Source organism: Camelus dromedarius, chromosome X (assembly GCF_036321535.1).
Source record: "Camelus dromedarius isolate mCamDro1 chromosome X, mCamDro1.pat, whole genome shotgun sequence".
Lineage (NCBI taxonomy): Eukaryota > Metazoa > Chordata > Mammalia > Artiodactyla > Camelidae > Camelus > Camelus dromedarius.
In genome coordinates, this window is record NC_087472.1 from 60,703,941 (window position 1) to 60,731,725 (window position 27,785).

The 27,785-nt window shown below is 37.4% G+C and overlaps 1 protein-coding gene across 1 annotated transcript in view; it reads right to left on the minus strand.

Annotated features, from left to right (window-relative positions):
• KIF4A (kinesin family member 4A) overlaps positions 1-27,785 on the minus strand; it is a 101,794-nt gene that overhangs the window by 22,425 nt on the left and 51,584 nt on the right. The window contains exons 11-20 of the mRNA XM_010978747.3: positions 22,754-22,886; positions 20,995-21,053; positions 20,775-20,880; positions 16,207-16,263; positions 15,025-15,210; positions 8,505-8,608; positions 7,963-8,107; positions 6,907-7,017; positions 2,750-2,833; positions 2,146-2,259 (exon numbers count right to left, since the gene is read on the minus strand). Coding sequence (XP_010977049.1) covers positions 2,146-2,259; positions 2,750-2,833; positions 6,907-7,017; positions 7,963-8,107; positions 8,505-8,608; positions 15,025-15,210; positions 16,207-16,263; positions 20,775-20,880; positions 20,995-21,053; positions 22,754-22,886 — 1,099 coding nt within the window. The remainder of the gene's footprint in view (positions 1-2,145; positions 2,260-2,749; positions 2,834-6,906; positions 7,018-7,962; positions 8,108-8,504; positions 8,609-15,024; positions 15,211-16,206; positions 16,264-20,774; positions 20,881-20,994; positions 21,054-22,753; positions 22,887-27,785) is intronic.

Sequence of the window (27,785 nt, forward strand, 5' to 3'; positions counted from 1 at the left end):
CAGATGTAAAAATTTTACACAAAATTTTCATTTTAGCAAAATTTTAATTTTATGTATTATTGAACTCAACAATACATAAAAAGGATGATATATCACAACCAAGTGGAGTTTATTCAAGGAATGCAAGGCTGGTTCCATATTTGAACATTAAAGTCATCACTAGATCAACAAATTAGAGACAAAAAGCATTGGCCAAAATTTACATCCACTCAGAATAAAAACTTCCAGCAAACTAAGAATAGATGCGAACTTTCTCAATCTGATAAAGGGCATCTATGGAAAACCTACAGCTAACATCTTATTTAATGGTAAAGACTGAATATGTTCCCCCTGAGATCAGAACAGCAGAGGGGTCTCTACTGTCACTATTCCTATTCAACATCATCGTGAAGGTCCTAGTCAATGTAAAAGGGCAAGTAAAAGAAATAAAAGACAGATAGATTATAAAGGAAGAAATAAAACTGTATTTACAAAATCCCAAAGAACCTACAAAATATCTATTAAACTAATAAAGTCAGAAGATCAAATTTAATACACAAAAATCAATTGTATTTCCATATACCAGCACTGAACAACTAGATAAACAACTTGGCAGTTTCTTATGAAGTTAAACATATACTTACCATGTGACCCACCAGTCCTACTCCTAGGGATTTTCCCAAGTGAAATGACTATCTTATTTTATACAGAAACCTGTATGTGACTGCTTTTATAGCAGCTTTACTCATGATCACCAAAAACTAGAAGAAAAACCCTCCCAGATCCTTTAACAGGTGAACAGGTAAACTGTGGAACATCCATACAATGAAATAAAACAGGCAACAAAATGGATGAATCTTAAGTGCACTCTGCTAAGTGAAAGAAGCCATACTCTATGTTGCTAGTTATATGACACTGATACAATGCAAAGTGAAAACAATAATGACAGAATACAGATCAGTATCTGTGAAGGGCCAGGGATATGGATGTGAGAGAGGCTGACTACAAAAGGTTACAGGGGAATTTGAGGGGATAATAAAACTGTTCTATATTTTGATTGTGGTGGGGGTTATACACCTGTATGTGATGTTAAAACTTGCAGAACTGTACATTAAAAAAGATAAATCTTACTGTACGTCAGTTATACCTTAATAAAATAAATTGGAAAAAAATCAATGTCATTTGCCATACTAACAGAGTAAAAACAAACCGTAAGATCATCTCAAGAGGATTCAGAAAAAAACTTCTGGAAAACCCAACATCCATTCATGATAAAAACTTTCAGCAAACTAGGAATAGACAAGAACCTCTTCAATCTGATAAAGAACATATTTTAAAAACATACAGCTAATATTATACTTAATGTTGAAAGACTGAATGTTTTCTAAGACTGGAAACAAAGCAAGGATGTCGTCTTTCACCATTCTATTCTATATTTTACTGAAGGTTCTAGCAAGTACAATAAGGCAAGAAAGTTTTTTCTTTTTTAAAAAAAGGCATACAGAGTGGGTTAAGAATAGATAAAATTGTCCCTGTGTGCAGATGACATGATTGTCTATTTAGAAAATCCAGTGGCAGAAAGCAGATTAATGACTGCCTGGAGATGGGGAGTAGATGGATGGACTGGGGAGGGGAGGGAGGGATTACAAAAGTGTACAAAGGAAGTTTTGGTCCTCATGACACTGATATTATCTTGACTGTGGTGATGATTTAATGGGTGCATGTCTGTGTCAAAACTTATTAAACTGTACAATTCAGATATATATATAATTTATTGTAGGTCAAGTATAATTTAATAAAGCTGTGAAAAATTAACTGAACAGGGGCAGGAATAGAAAGGGTTTACCACTCCTGGTCTTTAATAACGGTTCAAAGACATTCATATTTTTAGAGGGGGAGGGTATAGCTCAAATGGTAGAGTGCATGCTTAGCAAGCATGAGGTCCTGGGTTCAATCCCCAGTACCTCCTCTAAGAATAAGTAAATACACCTAATTACCTCCCACCAAAAACAAAAACAATCAAGCAAAACGTATTTTTAGGAAATAACGGTGTAGGGTAGAACTTCAGATTTTGCAGTGTTTACTTCTAAATGAAAAGAAAGCTATTTCTTATTTTTTCCTATTCCCAATGTACATAAGAAAAATGGCAGTTCAAGCTGTCCATACCTTCACTCGAGCTGCAGTGCCTTCCATTCCACGGCTCTGAGTCTCCCTCCGCTTATCTGCAACCTCTTTTTGTTTTTGGAGAGCATCCTTGAGACGCTTATTGGCTGCTGCTGCCTAAATAAAAATAGCTCATAGTAATGTTGAATTGAAGGGTAAAAAGAATATTCTAATTTCTAGCATATTAGTCAAGAAACATAAAGAACATTCTATGGCTTTGAATTCTTATAGGAACCATATTTATAAGTCTCCATGCATATAACACTGGTGAACAGCTACTGCTTTAGAGCCCAAGGGAGGTATACATTTCAAGGAAGTACTGCAGACTGAAAGTGTCTGGAAATGTCACATATGAATATTATCCTGTGTTTTTTGGAAAGAAGCAAGCCCAATCAGGAAAAAATCCTTATTTGAATAGTGCCATTTTCATCAAGTTTTTATCTGCTCACAGTTCATGACATAAACAGGGATCAAGACTTAGGAATTGCTGCTCAAGATTGGTGTCCCTGGTTTCTCAGGACACTGGCTCATTTAAGGGATACTACAGCGCCAGCATCTAAGCCTGAAAATGACAATACACTTGACCTAGCAGATTGGATTTTCTTACCTCCTCAGTTTTACGTCTGAGCACATTAGACTGTTTCTGAAAGTTTCTTTCAAGTTTGAGCAGTTCATATTGCCTCTTACGGTCCTGAGAAGAAAGAGTCAGACTTTTAATTGCTATTCGGCTACCAATTATAATGGAACTGAAGAGTCTTTCAATGGTTCAGTTATTATGGAAAACAGTATGGAGGTTCCTCAAAAAAATTAAAAATAGAAAGATCATAATCTAGCAATCTCACTACTGGGTATATATCCAAAGGAAATGAAGTCAGTATCTTGAAGAGATATCCACACTCCCTATTCACTGCAGCATTATTCACAATAACCAAGATATGGAAATAAACTAAATATTGACAAATGAATGGATATAGAAAATGTGGTATAACAACATGGGGTTAGGGGTACCAACCCCACGCAGTCAAAAATCTGTATATAACTTTCTAGTTGGCCCTCTGTATCTGTGGTTCTCCATTCACGAATTCAACCAACTGTGGATCATGTAGTACTGTAGTATTTACTATTGAAAAAAATCTACATATAAGTTGACCTGTGCAGTTCAAACCTGTGTTGTTCAAGAGTCAACTTCATATACAATGGAATATTATTCAGCCACAAACAAGAAGGAAATCCTGCCATTTGTAAGAACACATATGAACCTGGAGGTCATTATAATAAGTGAAATAAACCAGACTGAGAAAGATAAATACTATATGATCTCACTTATTTGTAGAATCTAAAAAAGTTAAACTCATATAACTGGACAGTAGAATGCTGGTTATCAGGGGCTGTGGGGTAAAGAAAATGGGGAATGGTTGGTCAAAGGGTAGAAACTTCTAGTTATAAAATAAATAGGTTCCAGGGATCTATGTATAAAATAGTAACTGTAGTTGACATAGCAGGACCCAGCGGGGTCCTCCCTGGTACACATCCTTTCCATGTCCCCCATGTCTTGTTTGTAGGAAATATGCTTCATGCAGACTCCTCGACCTTCCCTGAATTTCACAGGGCAGATTCAAACAGTTGCTAATCAGGGAAGGGAGGGAATGTAAAAACAAGGGAGCAACAGTCAAATAATAGTGCAGCCTTGGGGCAGGTCCTGGTTCTTTCTCAAGGAATATACATAATAATATTCTTGAGTTCTTCTGTAGGAACTAAGGTCCCCATCCAGGTACAGGATGGTAACTTCAGGCTGAGCACAAGATTCCTGGCATACCGCCCACTACCTCACCACCAGCCAATTAGAAGAAAGTCATATACCCTGCATCCCTCACCTCAAATTTTGCTGACAAAAACTTTTCCCTGAAAACTATCAGGGAGTTTGGGTTTTTTGAGCATGAGCCATCTGCTCTCTTTTGCTTGGCCTCTCAATAAACCTTTCTTTGCTCCAAACTCTGACATTTTGGTTTGTCTGGCTTCACTGTGCATCAGGCACGTGAACTTTTGTTTGGTAACATAGTTAATAATACTGTATTGTATATTTCAAATTTTCTAAGAGAGTTGATCTTAAGTGTTCTCCCCACACTGAAAATAAAGGGTAACTATGTGAGGCAATGGATGTGTTGCAATCAGGATTGTGACTTCTATCTCCAAATTTATTCTTCTCAAGATTGTTACGACTATTCTGGGTCACTTGCATTTCCATATGAATTTTAAGATCAGCATGTAAATTTCTACAGATAAGCCAGATGAAATTTGGTTGGGATTGTGTTGAATCTGTAGATCAGTTTAGAGGGTATTCCATGTTAAGAATATTAAATCTTACCATTCATGGTCATGGGCTTGCTTTTCCATTTATTTAGATCTTTAATTAGTTCAGTGTTGTTTTGTAGTTTTCAGTGTATAAGTCTTACACTTTGTTAAGTTTATTCCTAAGTATTTTATTCTTTTCTCTCTCTCTCTTTTGTTTTTTTTGATGGCAATACTGGGAATTGAACCTAGGACCTCATGTATACTAAACATGCATTCTACCACTGAGCTATCCCCACCTCCCCCCAGTATTTTATTCTTATTGATGCTATTGTAAATGGAATTTTCTTAACTTCATTTTCAAACTGTTAGTAGGTAGTGAGTAGAAATATAATAGAATTTTGTGCATTGAACTTATATCCTGCAACCTTGCTGAGCTCATGTATTAGTGCTCACAGCTTTTTGGCTGTTTCTCTAGGATTTCTGACATACAAGATCATGTTATCTGCTAACAGATATAGTCTTGCTTCTTCTTTTCTAATCTGGATGCCTTTTATGTATTTTACTTGCCTAGGTACCCTGGCTAGAACCTCTAGGACAATGCTGACTAGAAGTGGTGAGAGTAGATATCCTTGTCTTGTTTCTGATCTGATGAAAATTCAGCTATTAATGTTATTGAGATTTCTTTGTATGTAATGAGTCATTTTATCTTGCTGCTTTTAAGGTTTTTTTTTGTCTTTGTCTTTTAACATTTGGACATGATGTGTCTTCGGTGTGGGTCTCTTGGCATTTATCCTACTTGTAGTTGATTGAGCTTCTTGGATAAGTAGATTAATGTTTTTCATCAAATTTAGAAAGTTTTCAGTCATTAGACCTTTGAATATTTTTACTGCTGTTTCATTTATCATTCTCATGGAGATACCATCCCCTCTTAATTGCTCACCACCAAAATTTCCATTGTTTTTGACAGCACCTTTAAGTTTCAACTTCCGTAAACTCTGTCTCCAAATAAAGTCTGTTCCTTAGGGAGAGCTGCATTCCTATGGCTGCTCCTATGGCCTGCCTCTCCCCCTGGCAGAACTCCTCTGCACCACTGCTCAGGACCTAGGGGTGGGGACAGAAGCCCACTTCTCTCAGTGACATCTCTGTTCTATGAGTAGGATGCTGGGAAAGGGCAGCATACTCTATTTTTCTTGGCTTGCCTCTCCTGACATGGAACCTGCATCCTATGATTAGGTGGGTTAGGGTAATCAGGCCCTGGTATTTCTGGCCTTCTGCAGCAGGAGTAGACCTACCACCTTACACGTGGGGCTAGGTGGAAGAAAGGATCCCCAGAACTCTTGGCTGCTCTTGCCTGAAACAGAGCTTCAGCAACATGGAGCTGTGGGAGATGAAGGGAGGGAGTTGGTTGTGGCTCAAATGCCATAGACTCTTGCTGTTCTTACTGTGATTCAGTAGATTTCCTTGAATGATTGTTTATTTGCTGTATCGCCCTTATGACAATTTCCAGAGACTTTTAATGGTTGTTCTTATAAATTTCACCGATTGTGTTTCTTTTGTTGGGAAGAGTCTACAAAGCTCCTCATGCCACCTTATCTAATGTCACCATTCCTAAAGTACTTCTTGTCTCATTTTTTGACCCAACATACCACATTCTGGCCAATTCTAAGAATTACCCCAAATCAAGGTCCTTTCTATATGCTTTCCAACAGCACGGTTGCTACTCTAATTCTAATTCTAATATCTTCTTAACTCATATTCTGGCCTCCAGTTTCTCAATACTTCAGTTTGTTCTACACATGACTCCCAGTCATATATTCGTTAAGCAGTGCTTTGCTGATATCACCTTGTTTCTCAAAAACCTTAAAAATCTTTCACTGCTAACAAAATAAAGTTCAAACTTCTTGGAACCTTAACAATCCAACTTCAACTCGTCTTTCCAATAGAATCTTCTCCTACTATCCTTCATCCTATCTGGATCATTTGCCATTCCTTGAATAATCCTATAAAGTTGCCATTTCTGTGTCTTTGTTCTTGCTGTTCCATTTATCTGGAATGCCTGCACTTACCTCTATCAAAATCCTCCCTATTATTCAAGGCCTGTTCAGCTATGATCTTTTCACTCCGACTGGAAGTGTGCTTCCCTTTCTTAATTACCTTGGTATTTTAGACTATTTGTAAAGCACAGATCTCTTTACTTCTTGTATTGGAGAAAATCAGGCTTATGTCTCACTTTTCCGTTTAGACAAGACATTCTTTAAGGGCAGAGCTCATATACTACCCATCTTTCTACTTCCTATGGTATCTGGCTGATAGTATCTTGCACATAGTAGACATTTAATAAATAGTTAAATTCATGAATGTGTTACATATTTTGAGATACCAGTTGTTTGAAGAGAAGCTTTAATGGTCTAATGTTAGTCAGTCCAGAGAAGAGTTCATTAAGTAGGACTTTGAGAAGCTGTAGTTACTTACTCGTTCTTTTAACTGGATTACTTCTTTGTCTTTTTGTTGCTTCCACTGTCTAAATCTCTCAGCATCCTCTTTCATCTGACGCATTAACTGTACCCGCTGGTTTTTCATCACCTATAAAAACAAAAACCAGTATGAATAGTCACCTGCACTTGTTCTGGCTGATGTGCAGATGGATAGACTAGCCATTAAGAAGAGAGGAAATCCAGGCTCTCCCTTCTGAATGAGACAGCCTACACTCTGTGGAGTGTGTATCTACTTTTACTTTAAACTGAGCACCCAACCCCCACATCTCATGGCCTTTCTCTTGCCTTCTGAAATGGCCTGAACTCTATGGAGTATGCATCTCTCTGAATAAATCTACCTTTACTCAAAAAAAAAAAAAAAAAGAAGAAGAGAGGAAATCCAGAGTTGAGCTGAGAAGGCTGCCAACAGAATTTCTGGTTATGCTGGCAATACCCCTTGCTATGCCTGCACAGGGTTTTCAAGTATAGATTACACAAATGAACACTCTGAAGAAATAATAGGAAAAATGTACCTATAAGCTAAATCCAGCCCTAAATTCACTGCGTATAAATGACATTTCAAGGAAGCATCTACTAAGCCTCAAGGACAAATCTACCTAGCAACCACTGTATTTGAATGGTTTCAGTATAGTGACCTGTAACCCACTTTTCAGATGTCAGAAGTTAAAACATTCAATGACTGAACATTTTCTCTAGATGTCTGTCATTTTGCAACCACTGCACAAAATTATTTCACATGTTCATGGAAAATGGTCAGAAAGTCACCATTAAATATTAAGGTGCCTCTGCCCTTTGGTTTCAGAGAATCCAACATTAAACTCTCAATGTCAAAGCAGGGTTTTGTTATTCAGATTCTTGATGACTACTAGCACAATGTCCTACAAATGGGACATTTGTAGAGATTCATACTCTTGAAATGATGGGCCCTGCCTGCTCCTTTTTCACCTGAAAGCACCTTGGAAGTATAATTCTAAATAGAACACTTATGTTTATAAGTTTCTACAGGGTAAATGCAAGGATAGGAGTTTATTACCCGTATCTCCTGGTTCAGTTTGGAGACAGTATGCTCTGTGGATTCTTTCAGCTTCAGAAGTTTGGACTGTTCATTTAGTTTCTTCTTCAGATCAGCTATTTGACCCTCTAGCTCCTGGAGACGTTTCCGGCGGCGCTCACTCAACCTAAACACAGATGCTGTAGGAATGAAGACTAGCAGCAACAAAGACCGACTTCAAAAGACACAACCTTGATATATATAAAACAGGTGACCAGTCACATAGCCATCTTTAAATAATCAGTACCACCCAAACAACCAAAACTATCTCAATAATGGGAGCTTAAGACAAAGAACAAGAAATTCATTGGGCTATTAATCATGTGCTAAATTATGGCATTCTTTTACTGTCACCATGAGATATTATTTAAAATCTCAATTCCTTAACCTATCTTTTGTTTTAGGTCTCCTCTCCACAACTAGGTTTAAATCTTATGGGGAAGTAACTCTTACTTCTCTATTTCCTCTACAGCTCCTCACACATAGTAGGGACTTGAAATAATATTTATTGACTTCTTTCTTACTTGGCTTGGTTGACATCCTTCTTTGTTGTCTGCAGTTCAAGAATCAATTCTTCCTTTTCCTTTTGCAGATTGGTAACTTCCAATTCTAGATTTTTTATGTTATCCTAGAAATGTTATAGGTCGAGAGAAAGAAGGCATTTTAAGGTAAAGGAAGAAAATCGCTTCAAGTTTACCACTTTAACTGCACACTAAAAACATATGTACTTGATTCAATGGAGATTAAAGTTATGTGGTGGGAAAAGTATGAACTTGGAATCCAAAGGCCTGGGTTTGAATCTTGAGCTGAGTACATACTATCTAAATATCTTAAGGAAAAGTCATTTCATCTCTTTTAGCCTTAGTTTCTGCTCAAAAAAGAGTTAATACAGCAGGCTTGAGACTGCTATCCCCCAAAACAGACCTGCTTGCAAGTTGGCCCTTGCCTCACATCTGGGAACTTGGATCTTGGCAGGATTCCCACCATTCCCTAACTGATAAGAGTGGTTCATTATGCCTAAACTGTGCAAACAATATGATTTATCCTGAACACATGCTTTCCTTCTGGGAGTCTAGAATTTCTGTATGTGCTAAGCAGAGAATGCCTATGTGAATTACCCCTGCTAAAAATCCTGGACTCCTAGGCTCAGGGGAGCTTCCCTAATAGACAACATTTCACATGTTGTCACAATCCATTGCTGGAAGAATTAAGTACATACTGTACGACTCTATTGGAAGATGACCCTTGGAGGTGTGGACCCAGTTTCCTTCAAATTTTGTCCCATGTGCCTTTTCCCTTTCCTGATTTTGCTTTGTCTACTTTCACTGTAATAAATCTTAGCTGTTAGTATGACTATATGCTGAGTCCTGTGAGTCTTCCTGGCAAATCGTTGAATCTAGGGGTGGTCTTAGGGACCTCCAAGAGTTTCCCTATCTGTGTAAACAATTAACAATACCACCTACCTCACAGGGTTATTAGGAAGATCAAATAAGACAAAAAAGTAAAGATATTTTGTAAAATGTACTGAGCTGCACCAACATTCTTATATTCAGAACTTTCAAACATTTGTATTCAATAGCAACTACAGATCTGCATCATTTAGAAAAACAAATTCTAGAAACTGAAGTTTGATAGTTTCCAAGACTGGGAAAGTTCAATGAACAGATTCCTTCCTGTTCTTATAACCAAAAAAGATTAAAGGAAACTGGCTGAATGAGTGGTTGGTAGGCAAGAAGATATGAGGGCCTTAAACCAGTATTAAAATAACACAAAGTAAAGGCAGGTTAGGTAGGGCTGTATTGGAGAAGCTTTCTAAATAGGCAAGAGCTGTTTTCCATGAAATATACTTTTAGCCATTCCTATATAACCAATAAAAATCAATCTCATTGCTCTGTAGTTACTCTGCATATTTAAACTGGCAAAAATGTGTGTGTCTCTACTTATAGAAGTAATACATGGAAACGCTCTTGTAAAAAACAATCCAGATATACATATAAAGGGCAAGTCCCCTGACTGCTCAACCCTTGCCAAAATTCGTTCTCTCTCTAGAAGTAACCATTGTCATCAGCTTGGGCCACATCTTCCAGACATTTTGTTCTAGACATTTACATACTATGTATCTGGATATCTATATATTCTACACATTTACATATAAATGTAAATGCCTAGAATAAATAAATATATACATATATGCACATATAATTAATATATTGTGGCAATATATAATAGAATATATAATAATATATGTAAATAAAGATACACATTTTATTTACACACATATACATGTGCATATATGTGTGTACCTATTAAAAAACGTTAAAGATACATAGTTATACTTTATGTAGATATTATTCTGTAACTTGTTTTCAAAAAAAAAAGAACTTGATCTTAGAGATTTATTTATATCAGTGCCTGCGGATCTATCTCATTCTTTTTTTTGCCATAATGAAATATTCTTGTACATGCCTTCTGTGCACATGTGCAAGGCTTTTCTAGGGTAGAGACAAGCGGAATGACAAGTGGAATTACAGGATCATGGGGGCACACATTTTCAATTAAGATACTGCTAAACTGTCTGCCAAAGTAGCTATTTCAATTTATACTTTCACTAGCTATGTGTGAGAGTACTTGTTTCCCTGCATCCTTGTCAACATCTGATATTACTACACTTCAAAATTTTTACCAATTGGCTGGGTAAAAAATAGTACCTCTTCATTATATATGCACATGCTGTCAATAGTTGTCTTACTGACTCCACAGGGGAACTCATAGTAATCTCCATCAGCCAGAACCTATACTTCCTCAAATTTTTCTACAGCATTTCTTCACAGTGATAGGAAAAATCCGTTTAGAACAGAAACCAACCTTTATTTCTTAGAAAAAGAGAGACTGGTTTATAGTGATTAAAAGGTACTGTTACATTAAGAATTTATTTCCTTTTAACTTTACGATTTGAAAGCTTAAGTACCTATGATTCCAAAGGGGGAAAAGGACAAGTTATCTTACTACAGCTACAGTTACAGCTCATCATCAGCACCCCCCCATAGGGTTAGAAGTTCGCTGGGGGAACATACGTCCCTGTGTTTCTAGGCAAGAGTACAAGAAGAGAGGAATAATTTTTTAGCTTTGTCATCAATCCTTTGTTTATCCTGGAAAGGCCAAAATACATTCGATCTAAAAAAGACTGGATTTTATGTCTTGTTAATATGAAGGATTGAACTATATACTTAACTTGCTCTCTCCTAAAATCTCACTAAAATGAGCCCCCCAAAAGGGTATATAAATCAACAAGGATGAAGAAAGAAGTTAAGAGATATAAACAAACTTTTGGAAGAGGAAAATAGTTGGGTAAGTGGTAACTGACTTAGCAGAATAGAAAAAGCTAAACTATGACTTCTATAGGGCAAATGCCAAAAAAACCCACACACATACAAAACAAAAAACAAAAAACAAAAAAACACCAAGCCGATTTGTACCATAGAACCACAGAGAGAAGCAGAGGTTTCCTCTCTGGAGAGGCTGAACCTGACAGGCTGGACTCATAGGCAGCAGACACCGTGAAAGGCAAGGATTAAACAACATACTACTGATAGGGGATTAAATAAAAGTCTGTATATGACTGGTGAGACACCAACTCCCTTATTTTCTCTGAGTTACCAGAAACAGGGCATATCACTACTCTGCCCACACAACTCCAGGCAGAAGAATGAAAGATTTCCTTATTGGAAACAGGTCAGCCCAGAGAAACCCATACATACAGAACTTCCTATTGTCTGTTTGTGTCTCACTGTTAAATATGAATGGACAATCAAAGATCACTGGAAATCTGAGGAAAGCTTACACGAAGGACAGACCAAACACACTAAAGAACGGAATTTGAAGGAAACAGAGGCAAGGCAGGAAGAAAAAAACCTTAACAAAATTTAATTTCTATCCTTAGAGATGAGAGCACTGCATCCATGAAAAAGAGAAGGCTATAAAAAGGAACAATTAGAGGATGAAAAAAAATCTTAGAAATAGGCAAATAAAAAAATTCACCAGAAAGAGTGGAAGGAAATCTCCTAGAGAGTGGAATAAAAAGACAAAGAAATAGAAAATAAGAGGGAGGAGACAAGAAAAGCGGAGACTAAATCTAAGAGATCCAATATCTGACTAAGAGGAGTGCTAAAAAAGAGAAAACAGAGAAAATAGAGATGGGGTATTGTTGAAGAAATAATAAAAGAAAACTTCCCATTAAAATAGAATATAAATTTCCAGGTTGAAAGGACCCACCAAGCACAATATATGAGCAAAGACCCACACCAAGGCACATCATTGTGAAATTAAAGAATACTTGGGGACAAAGAAAAGATTGTGAACGTTTCCAGAGTGGGGAAAAATACAGGTCAAATAAAGTCAGGAATTATAATGGACTTCTCAACGGCAGCATTGCAAACAGAAGACAATGGAGCAAAGCCTTCAAAATTCTGAAGAAAAATGATTTCCATTCTAGAATTCTAAACCCAGCCAAATAAACAAGAACTACCACCACAAAAACAAAAAGATATTCCCAGTCATGCAATGGTTTAAAACATTTTCCTCTCACACACACTTTCTCAGAAAGCCATTTGGGTTGTACTTCACCAACACAAAGGGGTATTCCAAGAATTAGGAAGACATGGAATCTGTTTCAACACACAGATGAGAAGTGAAGCAGTTTCCCAGGATGATGGTCCCAGGTTGATGGCTGGGCAGTAGGCCAAGAGAAAGCAAACCAGGAAAGAAGGTTCCAGGCGGGTTGTCTTCAAGAAAGAAACGGATTGATAAATTGTCTGATACGTTTGACTCTATGGAGAGGAGCTTTATAATTCTGTCAAGAAGTTTGGAGAGAAATTATTGACAGGTACACAGAAGACTAAGTGAATGAAAAAATGAGATTATTAACCTCAGGAAATGCAAAAAGCTGTACAAGATTGGAAATGGAATCATATTATACTATGTGGCTCAGCTGTAAAGCATATTTACATCATCATAAAAATTTAAACACTAAATATTCATTTAATCAAAAATTGTTTTTTTCAAACATAAATACAAAACAGAAACAGACTCATAGACATAGAGTACAAACTTGTGGTTGCCAAAGGGGAGGGGGGTGGGAAGGGACAGACTGGGATTTCAAAATGTAGAATAGATAAACAAGATTATACTGTATAGCACAGTGAAATATATACAAGATCTTGTGGTAGCTCACAGCGAAGAAAAATGTGACAATGAATGTATGTATGTTCATGTATAACTAAAAAATTGTGCTCTACACTGGAATTTGACACAACATTGTAAAATGACTATAACTCAATAAAAAAAGTTTACATTCCCTCCCCCCCATAAAAGAAAGCAAAAGGTTGCAAGAAGAAATCCCAAGTATTTAGTTAGGGTTTAGTCGGGAAAACAGAAGCCTCTCTGAGCATTTTGAGTAAAGAGACTTATTTAATGTTGGGAAAAAAATTGTTTTTTTCTTTTTTTTTTAATTGAAGTACAGTCAATTACAATGTGTCAATTTCTGGTGTACAGCACAATGTCCCAGTCATGCATATACATACATATATTCATTTTCATATTCTTTTTAATTAAAGGTTATTGTAAGATATTGAACATAGTTCCCTGTGCTATACAGAAGAAACTTTTTAAAAATCTATTTTTATATATAGTGGCTAACATTTGTAAATCTCAAACTCCCAAGTTTATCCCTTCCCACCCCCCTTTTTCCCAGTAACCATAAGATTATTTACTATGTCTGTGAGTCTGTTTCTGTTCTGTGGATGAGTTCATAGTGTCCTTTTTTCTTTTTTTTAGATTCCACATATGAGTGATATCATATGGTATTTTTCTTTCTTTTAATCAAAAATTGTGATATAACCATTTTGAAAGATAGAGGTGAGGCTGTGTGCATGGTGAGAGGTATAAGAGAGCTATATTCCGATCTCCCATAGTGGGAAGTCAATTGATAATGGCTAAAATTTTTTAATTAACACAATTATACTACCAGCTCTTATCTAGAAATATGGAGGTAAATGTCAGAAGAAACAGCTTAAAGTTTTTTAAAGCTTAAAAGTATAAGCCTAGGGAACAGGGGAGAAGATAGTAGGGTGGGAGATTGCTTTTATTTTCCTGAGTATTGTACTATTTGACTTGTAAAAATGATATACATGCATTTGTGTGGCATAAATAAAAAGTAAGTTTTTAAAAAGTTAAGACTGTGATAACAAAAAGGAAATAAAACCTCTATTGGCAACTCTGTTATTATTTCAGAAGCAACTTCTACCTTAGGCAAAAAAAGGCGGTGAAAATTATTTAGGAGAAACATTTTTCTTGTTCTTACTCTGAAAATTTAGGGAAGCTGGTGGTAGAAATGTATGAGTAATACAGCGACTTCTTGAGAACAGCATATAGGATTTTGGGGGTGGTAGGATATAGCTGGATGGGAAAACAATCCACCCTTCCCCCTACCAGTCCTGCTAATATCCCTTTGTGGATGGGAAACACTGGGCTACAAGGGAAAACAAGGTCTGGAGCAAGGGTAACCTTGTGGATAACCTAAAAGCAAAAGACTTGTCTTCAAGTAAAGACCTGATTATTAATTAGCAAGGGTCACTTAGGACTACCACTAGGAAAAGCAGGTTAGCCATTTGCCAAGTCATGTGACAAACACTACAAGTCTCTTCATAATTCTCACTATAACCCAGACCATCTAATAAGAGGTGTACCTTTCTGAGAATCCCAGCATAGTTATGATAACAAAATTTCTCTATAAGTAGGAACCACGATTATTATAACATGATCTATTAAATACCTGTTGCATAAATAAGGTGTTAGATTAAATGAAAGAAAATCACAGTTTCCTAATCCTGAATGTATCCTTTTCTTAAACCAACAGCACAACTCCAGCTGTACTACGCACATTATGTGGCCTTGTCATCATCAAAAATGGTGTTACCTGTTTTCTTCAAACACAACTAAAGAGAGGTGGTAGACATGAACAAATATGTGCTCTAGTAATTATTTCACCTGGTACTGGAACTGGATGGGTTGTAGTTGGCTGTCATTCTGAGTCATTTTCTTGGCTAGGGCCTCTTTCAGTGCAAGGGCTTTATTTAACTCAACCAGCTCCTTAGACATCTGAGCTTGACGTAGAGCATGCTGAGTGGTGAAAGCATCAGAAGACCTGCTGCTCTCTGGACTGATTTCCACTTGCTGGAAAAGATCAGGATAACGATTTGTAAGAGTACAAGCAACTGGAGCTCCTGAGGCACTGTTTCATCAAGTCTCACAGCCACTTCCCCATTATCAGTACCTCTGTTCTTTTAAAACTGTGGCTTCTCATTTAAACATCCGAAATAAATTGACTTATCCAAGTTCTCTGCTCTCACAAGCACCTTATTTCTTACATCCTTTAACTGACTTTTTTAGAGTGAACCAAGTTTCTTGCTCTTTCCTTCATGGGTCTGGCCAACATTTCCCCTCATTCTAAGGGGCCCTTAGAGTAGAGAGGGCTCTGGAAATGGCACTTTAGGAATGGTAGAAATGGAGAAGAGGCTTCATTTTTCCTCACAAAGCTGACCTCTGACACCTGAGTTATCTCTTATCTTTCTTTTCTCAGGCTATAAAAAATACCAATATATATTTGTTTTAGGGGGAAAAAGCTGTCTCAAGCAAACCATTGTCCAGCCTTTTATTTTGATTCTGATCTATAACCTTAAGCCAATATCGAATACATTTTATCTATTCTTGCAACTTGAATGCTCTAAATATTTTCTTAGTTTCTCTTAGCCCCTAACCATCCCATCTACAGAAGAGTATGCTGAGAAAAAATTCTCTTCCATTTCTTCTCTAATGCCTTTTTGACTTTGCCATAATTTCCTAATTTGTTTCCATCCTCATTTTAACTTGCTAGACAGTTGATGCAGAATACTAGCATCTAGTAAGAAATCAGTAAGCCAAACTGCAAATATGGAAACTGGCATCCCTGAGAAGCCCTGCTACCCATTGCAGTCATACTATTAGAGATAGACCCTATCCAAGTGAGGGATTTTACAGTTAGTTGAAATTTACACTCAAGATTTCTGGATTTCTAAGGCATTCTATGGAGGATGGTAGCAATCAGGGATTCTCCTCCCTAGCTGAGTGATAAATCATAAGAAATGGCACAGTTAGAGCTCCTGGCTCTACACAAAGGGGCCAATTACTTACCGCTTCTGGTTCCACTGCAGTATCAATGGCTGCAGCCATGCAAGCAACAGTTTCATCCTGCCATGACAAATGACATGTTTCAGTTTAGGAAAAGATTCTGAAGTGGAGGTTACTAGTGGGTTTTATATGGGTTATTTAGTTTGTTCAAGTGTATATAGAGACCACTTAAGGTGCTAGACCAGTTTTGTAGTCACATAGACCCCAATAGCCACACGTTTCCCCCTCTCTTTTCTCAAGAGTCTATCTTCTTTATAAAGGTTGATTGTGCAGTCTTTGTAAAAGGGTCAAGTGGCAACTGACATATCTACTGCACCTCTCCTGTTCTGCCAGAGATCACTGGGCCAGAGTGAAACATAGTCATTCCAACAGGCCAAAGTTTAACCTACTTTATAGACTCTACCCTTTCTTTTTATGTTTTTATTACTAAGTCTATCTCTATAATGTACAGGTCTAGCCAGTTCTTAAGGACATACCATTCTAAGACCAGACATGTCACATAAAGGGAATGCAGCAGAATAGTGAATAGAATGAAGGATTATTTTTGGTTTTTGTTTTATAGCCAGTCAAGGTAGCAACAGCCTACTCTATAAGGAAATAAATGCCACAGGCGAATGCCCCAGAAAAATGTGCTCATGAAGTCAAATATACTTTATCCCCTGTCCCTCATATAAATAGGAACCAATCATATGCAGCTATTCCAGGTAGTAGTTACTTGAAGGGAAAGGGTAAGCACTGATTTCCTCCGAGTGAAAGGCAAATTCCTTTTTGGGGCATTAGAACAACAACCACCTAGAAGGGAAACCTAAAACCACTTATTAGGACTAATTTGTTTATAGGCTATCATATGAGCAAGCTCTGTTCTCCTCACTGGAATTTAGGCTTTATTTGGTATTGCACCATAAGGATTATCACTTCTGTTTAAGTGATGCTGCAAAGCCCTGGGAAGAAAGGATTATTTCCAGGAAGTCACATGATTAAGGTCATAGGTGAAAGAGCTATTGGCTCAACAGCAAGGAAAGAATTTAGGGTTAGTGCAGGGAGTATCTGCACCAGCCCAGTGAAACATTACGCAGTTGTTGAAACTTGAATCTCAGTACCTTTAAGGCGAGGAGTGAAGAGTCCCTTAGTAAATGCTGTTTGTAAAGCATTTCCCTTTTTCTGCGCCTAAATTCCCAACCAGTGAGACTCAAAGAGAATTCAAAGGAAGCTCCGGTATTCCTACATCCTTTCTCATCATGATTTACAATACTGGTGATTCTCCAAGGGCAGGACATACTAAATCCTTCTTAAAAAAAACAGAGCACTTCAATATATTATAGGTTAATGGTTACCCTTTTCTCCTTCTGGCGTTTTCAGTATCAGTAAAAGGACTAGTTATAAGCTTGTCCTAGATTAGTAGGGCCTATGACACTGGCTTTTGGAGACTTTTTCTAGGACTTTAGGATCAAAGTATATCTGATGCAGCATGTCTTCAGGAAGACATATTATTACTGTGGGTTTACCTTTTGGGTCTTGGCCCAATGAAATTTCACAATGCTAAGGTTTAAGCTTTGGTGACATTCTGCGTGAACATGGCAGGATTCTGAGTTTATAATCCTAAATGCAAATAGATAACAATAGGATTTATTTCAATCTAACAGCCTCTCTCTAACTCATTCTAAGGCTATTAACTATGATCTTTTGTAATAAAAAGCCATGATTTGCTGAAGGTGATGGTCACGGGAACAAGACTAAGGTACACTGAGCTACATCAACAAGCAACACTCTCCAAAATGAACTTTGTGCTTGCAGGCTGTGGGAACAGCATTACTGGGCATGCAAAATTCTTTTTATGGAACTGGTCATGGAGGAGGGGGTAAAAACAACAACAAAAATTTGATTTTGTTGGAGCTGAAAGGACTGCATGAATTTCCTCACAGGTAACTGCAACAAGGAGGCTTGCTTGAATTATATTTTAAAGGAAGAAATGGTACAGTTTAGTGCTTAAAGCCCCAGGAGAAAGGACTAGGAACAATGGTTGCCTTCATAACTGAAAAGGGGGTGTTCACCCATCACTTAAAATAAAAATAGTTTTAATCCAGAATGAGGGGCACAAGCACTTACATTGGAAACATTTTGCTTTCACTGTAGTGAGTCTTAATAAAAGCCACAGGATACACTGTTGTGTATTTCCAAAAAAAACATGTAGCTGGGAGGGTCTCCAAACAATAAAGGAGAGAACTCTGATTCAAGAGTCCAGCAGGAGCCCTGGGTAAAAGGGTTTACTCTACCTAACTGTGACAGTGGATGGAAGCCAGGGACTTTGTCAGCTTGCGGCAATCCCTAGCACCCTCCTGCTGCATGTGCCAAGTGAATTTTAGTGGCAGACACAGCGATTCTACAGAGTGCCTCTGAGCCAGCCACCACTAGCAACTTCCTTCATAGGCACACCAGGCACCAGTCATACTGCCAGATCCTCACTGAGGATATGCCTTCTCTTATTTTGTTAACTTGGTTCCATGGGTTTCCTTTTTCATCTTTCTCATGTGACTCAAAGCTCCAGAAATGAGGTGGTGTGAAATCTTTTCAGATCGGTGTGGTGGCCTTGAACAACGGTGCCCCGGATCACTCTTTTCTGATCTTACAAGCTTTGGATCCAGTAGGGTTCTGCAGCCTAAATTGTCTTAATTCTGAGGCAGTTCACACAAGGTTTCCATACCTAAGATGGGTCACCTATATTTAAGTAGAATTATAGATGGTGAAATTTAACCTTGTGATAGCCATTCTCAAGCACATACTCTATACTTCAGCCACAGTGAAGTTCTCACCATGTTCTAAACTTTCAAACTTCTTTGCCTTCGCATATGCCTTTTCCTCTTTATAGATTGTCCTTTCCCCTTTCTCTGTGTGGCAAACTCCTACTCATTTTTTAGGACCCAGTTTTTTGTGTGTTGCCTTCCTGAATTTTCTAGGCAGTCAACTACCCCTTCCTTTGCGCTCCCACCACACTTAGCTCATACTGCCAATGTAAGAGGATTAAAACAGACATGAGAGAGGGTTCCTAGTTTTCCTTGCCTCCTTTCGCTTTCTCCTTCTTTGCCACCTCTCCCACCTGTGAACCTTGACCAACTGACAAACTACAAGTCTTGCAAGAACAACTCTTGAAAATAATCAGACATTTATCAGGATGAGGATTGCACCAACGTTCTTGAGCAAGAAGCAAGAAAATTGGAGCATCCTCCAATCAAAAATTTCACAGCACTTAACAACAAAAATTGCTACCTGAGCCAAACTACAAGGACATACTCCCCTTTCTTCTCACCCTATGAAACTTCAAGCCTGTTTCAACTTGGGGAGTTACCTAGAGTTCAGGTGATCCCTGAGTGCATCAGCTGGATAAATTCTTTTCTTTTGATATTAATACAGTACTTAGCAAGGTTACACAGCTAGTCAGTGGCAGAATGGGCTTTAAACCAGGGTCTGTCTGTCTCTGGAGCTCAGATTCTCAATTACTATGGCCTGTTTGTTAGATAAATGAACTGTCATCTTGGACTACCTGTAATAATTTGTACAGTACTACTTATTTTAAGACATTGCTTTCTACTCTTTTGGAATTTTACTCATTTAATTTTTTGGAACTGGCTATCCTAACCATTCCCCTCACATTATGGCTTTTTTTAATGGTATTGTATGGTATTTTTTTCATTGACCCTTTAAGAGTAAAATATAGATATGGATGATTCTGTCAACTTTTGACAACTCTAGAAAGTGCTGGGCAAGACCTGGGGCGGAGAATGACTGTTCTGGTAAAGTTAAAACCGCTGTTTCAGAGCGAGGAATTACCACCAGGCATTTACATACGTACTATTGCTTCAGAATAATAAACAAGAGAGGATAGATAGAAAACAAACCTTTGCCAACCATAACCCCTTCACATAATATGATTTCAATTTTAAAAAAGTATATATGCCTAAGGACTAAGATAGAGAAGGAATACCCAAAATAAAAAGAGATTTTTAGGGTGGAAGGATTGTAAGAATTTTTCTTCTGGGTAAAACAACAAACAACACCTACCCCACCGCCCCCACCAAAACCCACCCACAACTACTATAATAGTTTTAAACATAGATAAATATGGGAACTTATAGCAGAATGATCATTCAAATTAATTTATTACTGGTTATAAAAGAGATCTGTGGTATTCCTTGGTGGCTCTAAGCTATCTGTCAGACCCCAGCTTATTTAAAATAGGGGTATGGTATAAGGCTTCTTATTAAAGTTAGCCTACACTGAAAGGACAGCAAATCAATGACTGCTGCTTATGCTACGCAGGCAGTTTTGCACTGCTATGTTGCTACTTCCAATGTTTGATTAGAATACTGAAATGTTAATGTGTCATTGCAAATGTAACCTATGAGTGTTTTGATTTAACAAATTCAATATTCAGATCATATCTAATGATCCATGATCCTCAAACAGCTCACAATTTAGTTGTTTCAGTAAAAGGTACAGAGTTAGACATGTTTATATGCACCAAGAGAAACAAACAAAAGCAATATGTCTATTTACACTGCCCCTACTTGGCTTACCGATAGCTGGGTAATCACTTGCTGCAGGTTACGAATTATCTCTACATTTTCTTTTAATTCCTGATCTTCCAAAGTCTCCACTAGCTTTTGAAGATCCACTTTGCAGCTGAAAATTCAAGCAAAGGAACCCAAGGGTTAGTCATACTGCAAAGGCCAGTGGGGCCATGATGATGTACTAAGGTGGTATAGGTTACTAACAAACATCCGGTAGGAAACTTACGCTGCATGCTGCCTGAGTTCTTCTAGCTTGGCGTTCATTTTTTCATTTGCTTGTTCTGTCTGCAACAAAGACCCAGGAGATCATCAGTGGCAGTGCCTGACAGCCTCACCTAATTATACCCCCCTTCCTATTCCTGTGGATTAAACCTAGGTAGAGAGGATGCCTTCTTTGCTGAAACAGAGGATTTAGTGGGCTTTGGTTATTTAGTGAGAAATGTGTTTTTTAACAGTCATGGAAATTAGCCCTCCAGTCAATACGAGATACTAAAAATAGCATTCAAGCAGCTGGGTCTTATGCTTGCCATGAAGTTCAGACTATGGGGTGGAGTGTGAAGCCTTAGTTCCATACAGAACTTTGCAACTGTGGGAAAAAGCAATGCTTCCTGGCATGCCACTCCCTGCTGTTTGCAAAAAACCCACTTGCTTTAAACTACCTCCTACACTACACTGTTCCCTAGTCCCAGAAAAAGGGCATTTAAAACATAAAAGGGCCTCACACTGAATATGAGCTGGGTTTTTTTTTTTTTCAAGTTACACTATCTGATTTGGTAGGCTGGTTTTAGCAGCAGAAAGCAAGAAAAAGGATGAGGCATAAGAATGGTGGCAGAGAAGAAGAAATGGCAGAGGCAGCTACCTTTGGGGAACGGTGATTGATATTTTCCATTTTATTTCAATCACATATCTGTAACTTGCTAGATGCTGCCACAGATTTGGGAAGGACAGTTTATATAGGACAAAAATGTTGTGCTTGTTATGAAGTTCTAACAGGACATCAAACAATAAAGCTACTGGGCAGCCATTATAAAACCTTATAAAGGTCAGATGGGTATGTGGCTAGAAAAAAGTACTGTCTGTTACGTCAGCCACACTCACATGTGAAATACAGCTTCCAGAATTTCTTCAAAGACATAAAATGCAGCACTGGAGATAGAAAACTGTATATAAAAATCCCTTAGATCTCAATTTCATCCTTCTGTTAGTAATGGACATTACAATGGACCTAGGATTTGGCCCCCTTTAACGAAATCTTTAGGCAGCTTACATTTCCTTGACTAGAGTACACTGATGCGTGAAGCTGTATAAATTACAGATGTTCACTTACATTTTGGTGGAAACTCTTTCACTTCTGGCAATAGCTGTACTATCAAAGATTGAGTTGTGTTTAGACTAGTAGAAAAATGTTAGTGACAGAGCCAGCATGCACTGATCCAGCAGCTTACTACCAGACAGGTAGAAGGATACAGAACTGGTATAATCAGTTACACAGTGATTCACTGTTTGGAAATTAACCATATGTAAAAGGAATTAAAATTAATTTCCCAGATGTTTTATCTCACCATGGCAGCTGTCGGAATGGGAAATGAAATGTGACAATGTTAGGGGAAGGGACATAGAAAGGAACTAAAATCTTAGCGAAGGGGCAGTTACTTGGTATTATGGATGATTAGGCAGAACATAAGGTGACAGAGGGACCTGGTTTTTCCTCTTTGATATTTTAGAACAAATCCATTTTAAAATGAGATTCACGTAGATTCTTTGTGGTAGAGACATAGGTGTTCATGGTTTAATTCTTTTAATTTTTATGTATGTTTGATTATAAGCTCTTGGATTTTTCCCAGAGGGGCTCCATGGAGGATATGTAATACTAAGACATTTCTTTCCACATAACTTGTCTCTCATAAGGAGAAGCATGTTAAATATTTCAGAAACTAAAGCTAGTAAATGTCCAGACTGCTAGCAGTTGAGTCCTGGAGTCTCACCAAAATGATCCTCTCCAGCATCTGGGCTGTCTGACCAGCTGCCTCACTTAGACCACGACTTAATTTTTCATTCTCCTCTACCAGGGACTGATTCTTCTCCATTAGGGATTGTAGATTCTCTGACGGTTCCACACTAAAACAAAGAAAGCACCATATTAGAAAAATACCTGACTGATAATACCTATATCAAAGGTGGATAAAAATATATATCCCCTGGGTGTGTGGAGGGGTTGGTTCAAAATTACCTCTAAAAAGTCTGGGAAAAGTGTCAGTTCCAATCTACTTTCCCAGTCAGGTAGTATATTGGATAAATGAGAATTAACTGCTTTAAATGAACGGTTTGGAGGAAGGCAACAGTTCAGAGCCAGATATGGTTTCAACAGGAATGACTAACCTCTACCCTTGACACTTGGTGTAGGATCTTTCTATTTGTGCCATGTAGGTAAGAAGTAAAGACAAACCGTAGCTAAGATACATGTTCTCTCTTCTTCCCATTCTCAATCTGCCATTAAAGATTAGGGAAATAGAGAAGGAAGAGGTATGCAGGAGGTAGAAGTGACATTGCTCAGGGTCAAAATTTAACCTCATCAACATAAGTCAATTACCCATTTGTTGTAAGGTTAGGGAAATAGCATTTAAGAAGTCAAATATTTGAACTGTACAATTCCAACCAAATGACATTCTGGGAAAGGCACAGCTACAGAAACAATAAAAAGATCATGGTTTTCAGGGGTTTGAGGAGATGCAGGGAGGAATGAATGAGATGGAGCACAAGGGATTTTTAGGGCAAAGAAATTATTCTGTATGATACTATAGTGGTGGCTACATGTCATGCATTTGTCAAAACCCATAGAATATACAACTTCAAGAGTGAACCCTAATGTAAACTATGGACTTTGGTTGATAATAAATGTGCCCATGTTGGTTCATCAATTGTACCAAATATGCCACACTGATGAGGGATGTTGAGGGTAGGGAAGTATATATGTGTGGATGGGGATGGCTATGTGCAAACTCTCTGTATTTTCTGCTCAATTCTGTTGTGAATCTGAAACTGCTCTAAAAAAAATAAACTCTATTAAAAAACCAAATCAAATCAAATTAAAAAAAAGAAGTCAAAAAGTTGAAATGATGACCTGTGGCCACTAAGAGCACATTTCACAATTCTCCATAAATAAGTGCTCCCTTTTAAATGTTTGTCTTGCTTGAAACTGATGACCTATAGCCTCCTGTTCATTTGTCTATCAATTTTAAATGACTTAGAGTGGGTGGTGGCAACAATGGTGTCCATTTCAAATAGGAGTGGAAGGGAGGGACAGAAATAGCTTGAAAGATAAGAACCTGTGGAATTTCTACAGATTACTTGCTCTCAGTTCTAGAATGAAGCAGATCAATAAGAAGTCTGTATGTTTGTTTCTGTAATTTGCTGGGATTAATTGTTCAAAAGATTGGAAAAGACTGGTGAAAAAAGATCAGGAGAAATACGAAGATCTGATCTGAAGGAAACTGAAGGGGAAAAATGAAAAGTTGTCAAGAATACAATAAAAAGAAAAAAGGCCAGGGAACAGCTGTTCTTAATCTCAAGAAAGGCTAGAAAAGTATTTCAGGAATAGATGCTCTCTCACCCAGTTTAAGACCTCCACGAATTCTTATAGAAGATCTTAGCATGCTCTTTATCAAAAAAATTAATAGCAAGGCCACACCATAGGGTCTCATATTACACTCTTGGGAATTTACTAGAACTCTTATGAAGGAATGTTCAATTAAAATGTGGATTATAAAAATAAACTATGAGTAAATTTAGTGTTATTTTAGAGTGGTCTGATTTTCTTATTGTTATTAAACTGAAAACTTCCATGCATCATTCATGTAAGCTGACAAGCTCCAAGGTAATGATACTTTTAACATAACAGTTTTTTTCCTCTAAAAGTTTCCAAGGTTTCTCCAAATGGGGGATGGAAATCAATGTTTCCTCTTCCACATGCTATTTAATTACCAATGCTAGGAATTCAGGGTAGTTGAGTATGTACAAACTGACAAACATACATGAGACAGGAGGGAAGAGGGCAGGGCAGAGCCATTCAAGGAATGACAGCAATTAACACTAAGATGGTGGAAGATTCAACTCCCAGTAGGCCTTGAGGATTAAGATGGCAGGAGATTTGACTTCTAGTAGACCTTGAGCTTCATTATATGTTCATTGTAACATATTAGCATGATAAATAACATGCCCACAAGCGCCATGACAGTCCCAAGGCTAGCCATAGGAGGTCAAAGAGTGGTCAAATTCCTGAGAATCCCAGCCCCTTCCTCAGGGTAGCTGGAATAGTCCTCCCACTTGTAGGCGTGGACCTACTGAGCCCATAAAAAATGTCAACACCACACCTTATGGCCACTGCTCTAGCTCCCTCCTCTTTGAAGACAGCCGGCACTCTGTCTACGGAGTGTGTACTTACTTTTACTTTAACCTGAGCACCCAACTCCCACACATTTTTCCTTGCCTTTCAAAATAGCCTACACTATGCAGTATGTATCTCTCTAAATAAATCTACCTTTACTCAACTGTGGCTCATTCTTGAATTCTTTCCTACATGAAGCCAAATACCCACACTTGGTGGGGCATGTCCCAGGGAATCAAATGAGACCTGAGACATGGCCCTCCTCACGCACCACATCTGTTTCTCCTGCATCACACATAGAAAATCTATACAAAAGCTTCAATGACATACATTTAAAAAGAAAAGAACATAACCTAAGGAAAAAAGCAAAAAAAAAAATTCATGTATATAAGCTGTACATTTTGTAAAAAGCCTTACAAAATGTCTTTAAAAATATAAATACACATTTTTGAGAAAAGAAGTAGCATCTTTATTTCTCTGAAAAACACTGAATACTTGAGTTCAGTTGTTTGATTCATCAACTGTTTCTTAGAATCTACTTTTGTAGTTGAAACTATATCCTATAGGATATTCTAGGTAGTTGGAAGCCTGGAATGGCTTTCACTGGTCATGTGTATGTTAGTCTTGTCTTACATGAAACAGGTCTGTGCTAAATTGAAAGAAAAGAGAGGGAGAGTATAGCTCAGTGGTAGAGAGTTCCTGGGTTGAATCCCTAGTACTGCCATCAAACAAACAAACAAACATAATTACTTTCCCCCTCAAAAACAAAACAAGTTGAAAAGAAAGGAAGATGGGTCAACTGCTTCTAAACTGGGTATATTAGAACAGGTCTTTAGGAGACCCTTTAAGAGATCCCAGCTTTCCTCAGTTTCTTTATCCAACATTCTTAAAATATTACCAGGAAACCAAGATTAAATTATCCAAAGAGGGAGAATTACAAAGAGAAAGGTGGTCATTTCTGGGTGATGAAATTATGGCAACTTTAAGATTTATTCTTCATACTTTTCTAAATGTCCTATAAGAAGCAATGTATCATTTTTATAATCAGAAAAAAATGACTGAGTTAATGAAAATAAGGATATTACAAAAAATAGGTTCACACCAAACACAAGTATAAACCACAAATGGGAAAATAAAATGTAAAAAATAAAACCAACATAAGTACTAGAAGAAACATGGGTGAATTCCTCTTTTATCCTGGTGTAGGGAAAGGCTTTCTAAGGATGAATCAAAATCCAGAAACATGAGAAGAATGAAAACAGCATAGCTACTTTGGAAAACAATTTAGCAGTTTCTTTAAAAGTTAAACATATGACCCAGAAATTCCACTTCTGGGTATCTACACATTAAAAAACATGCTCATACAAAAACTTGCAAGTGAATGTTCATGGAAGCATAATTCATAACAGCCAAAATGTTGAAACAACCCAAAAGTCCATCAACTGGTGAATGGATAGACAAAATGTGGTATATCCAGGCAATGGAAGGCTATTTAGCAATAAAAAGGAGTGAAACACTGATATACACTATAACAGGATGAATCTCAGAGTCATTATAGATGAAAGAAGCCAGACAAAAAGTCCACATACTCCATGATTCCACATAAATGAAAAGTCCACAGTAGGCAAATCTTGTAGAAACAGAAAGCAAATTAGTGGTTGCCTGGGGCTAGGAGTGGGAATAGGAGTGACTGTAAATAGGCACAAGGGATCTTTTTGGGGGGATGGAAATGTTCTAAGACTGGATTGTGGTAATAGTTCCAAAACTGTAAATTTACTAAAAATCATTGAATTGTACACTTAAAATGAGTGAACTTGATGATATATACATCATATCTCAATAAATCTAGAGGCTAAAAAATAAAAATAGAAACAAAATAAATATAATATATAATAAATATAATATAATAAAAAACAGGGGCAATAAAAACTGATAAAGTTTTTACTACATAAAAATTAAACATTTTTCCATGACAAAAACACCATAAACAAAGTAGAAAACAAACTAGGAGAAAATATTTGTAACACACACTACAGACAAGAGACTGGTATCACTAATATACAAAAAACTATTGAAAATAGGGCCAAAATTAGGGATGCTATTATTTAAAAAAAACACACACAGAAAATAACAAGTGTTGGCAAGGATGTGGAGAAATCAGAACACTTGTACATTTCTAGTGGGAATGTAAAATGGTGCAGGTGATGTGGAAAACACTATGGCAATTTAATTTAAAAATTAAAAATAGAATAATTATATGATCCAGCTATTCCATTTCTAGGTATATACCCAAGGAATTGAAAGCACAGTCTTAAAGAGATATCTGCATACCCATGTTCACAGCAACAGTATTCACAATAGCCAAAAGGTGGAAGCAACCCATGTCTGTTGACAGATGAAGGAATACACAACATGGGGTATATACATACAATGGAATATTATTCAGCCTTTAAAAGGAAGGAAATTCTGACACAAGCTACAACATGGATGAAACTTGAAAACATTATGCTGTGTGAAATAAACAGTCAAAAAAAGGACAACTATTGTATTATTCTGCTGATATAAGGTACTTGAGTACTCAAATGAAAGTAGAATGGTGTTTGCCAGGGGCTAGGGAGAGAAATGGTGGGGGT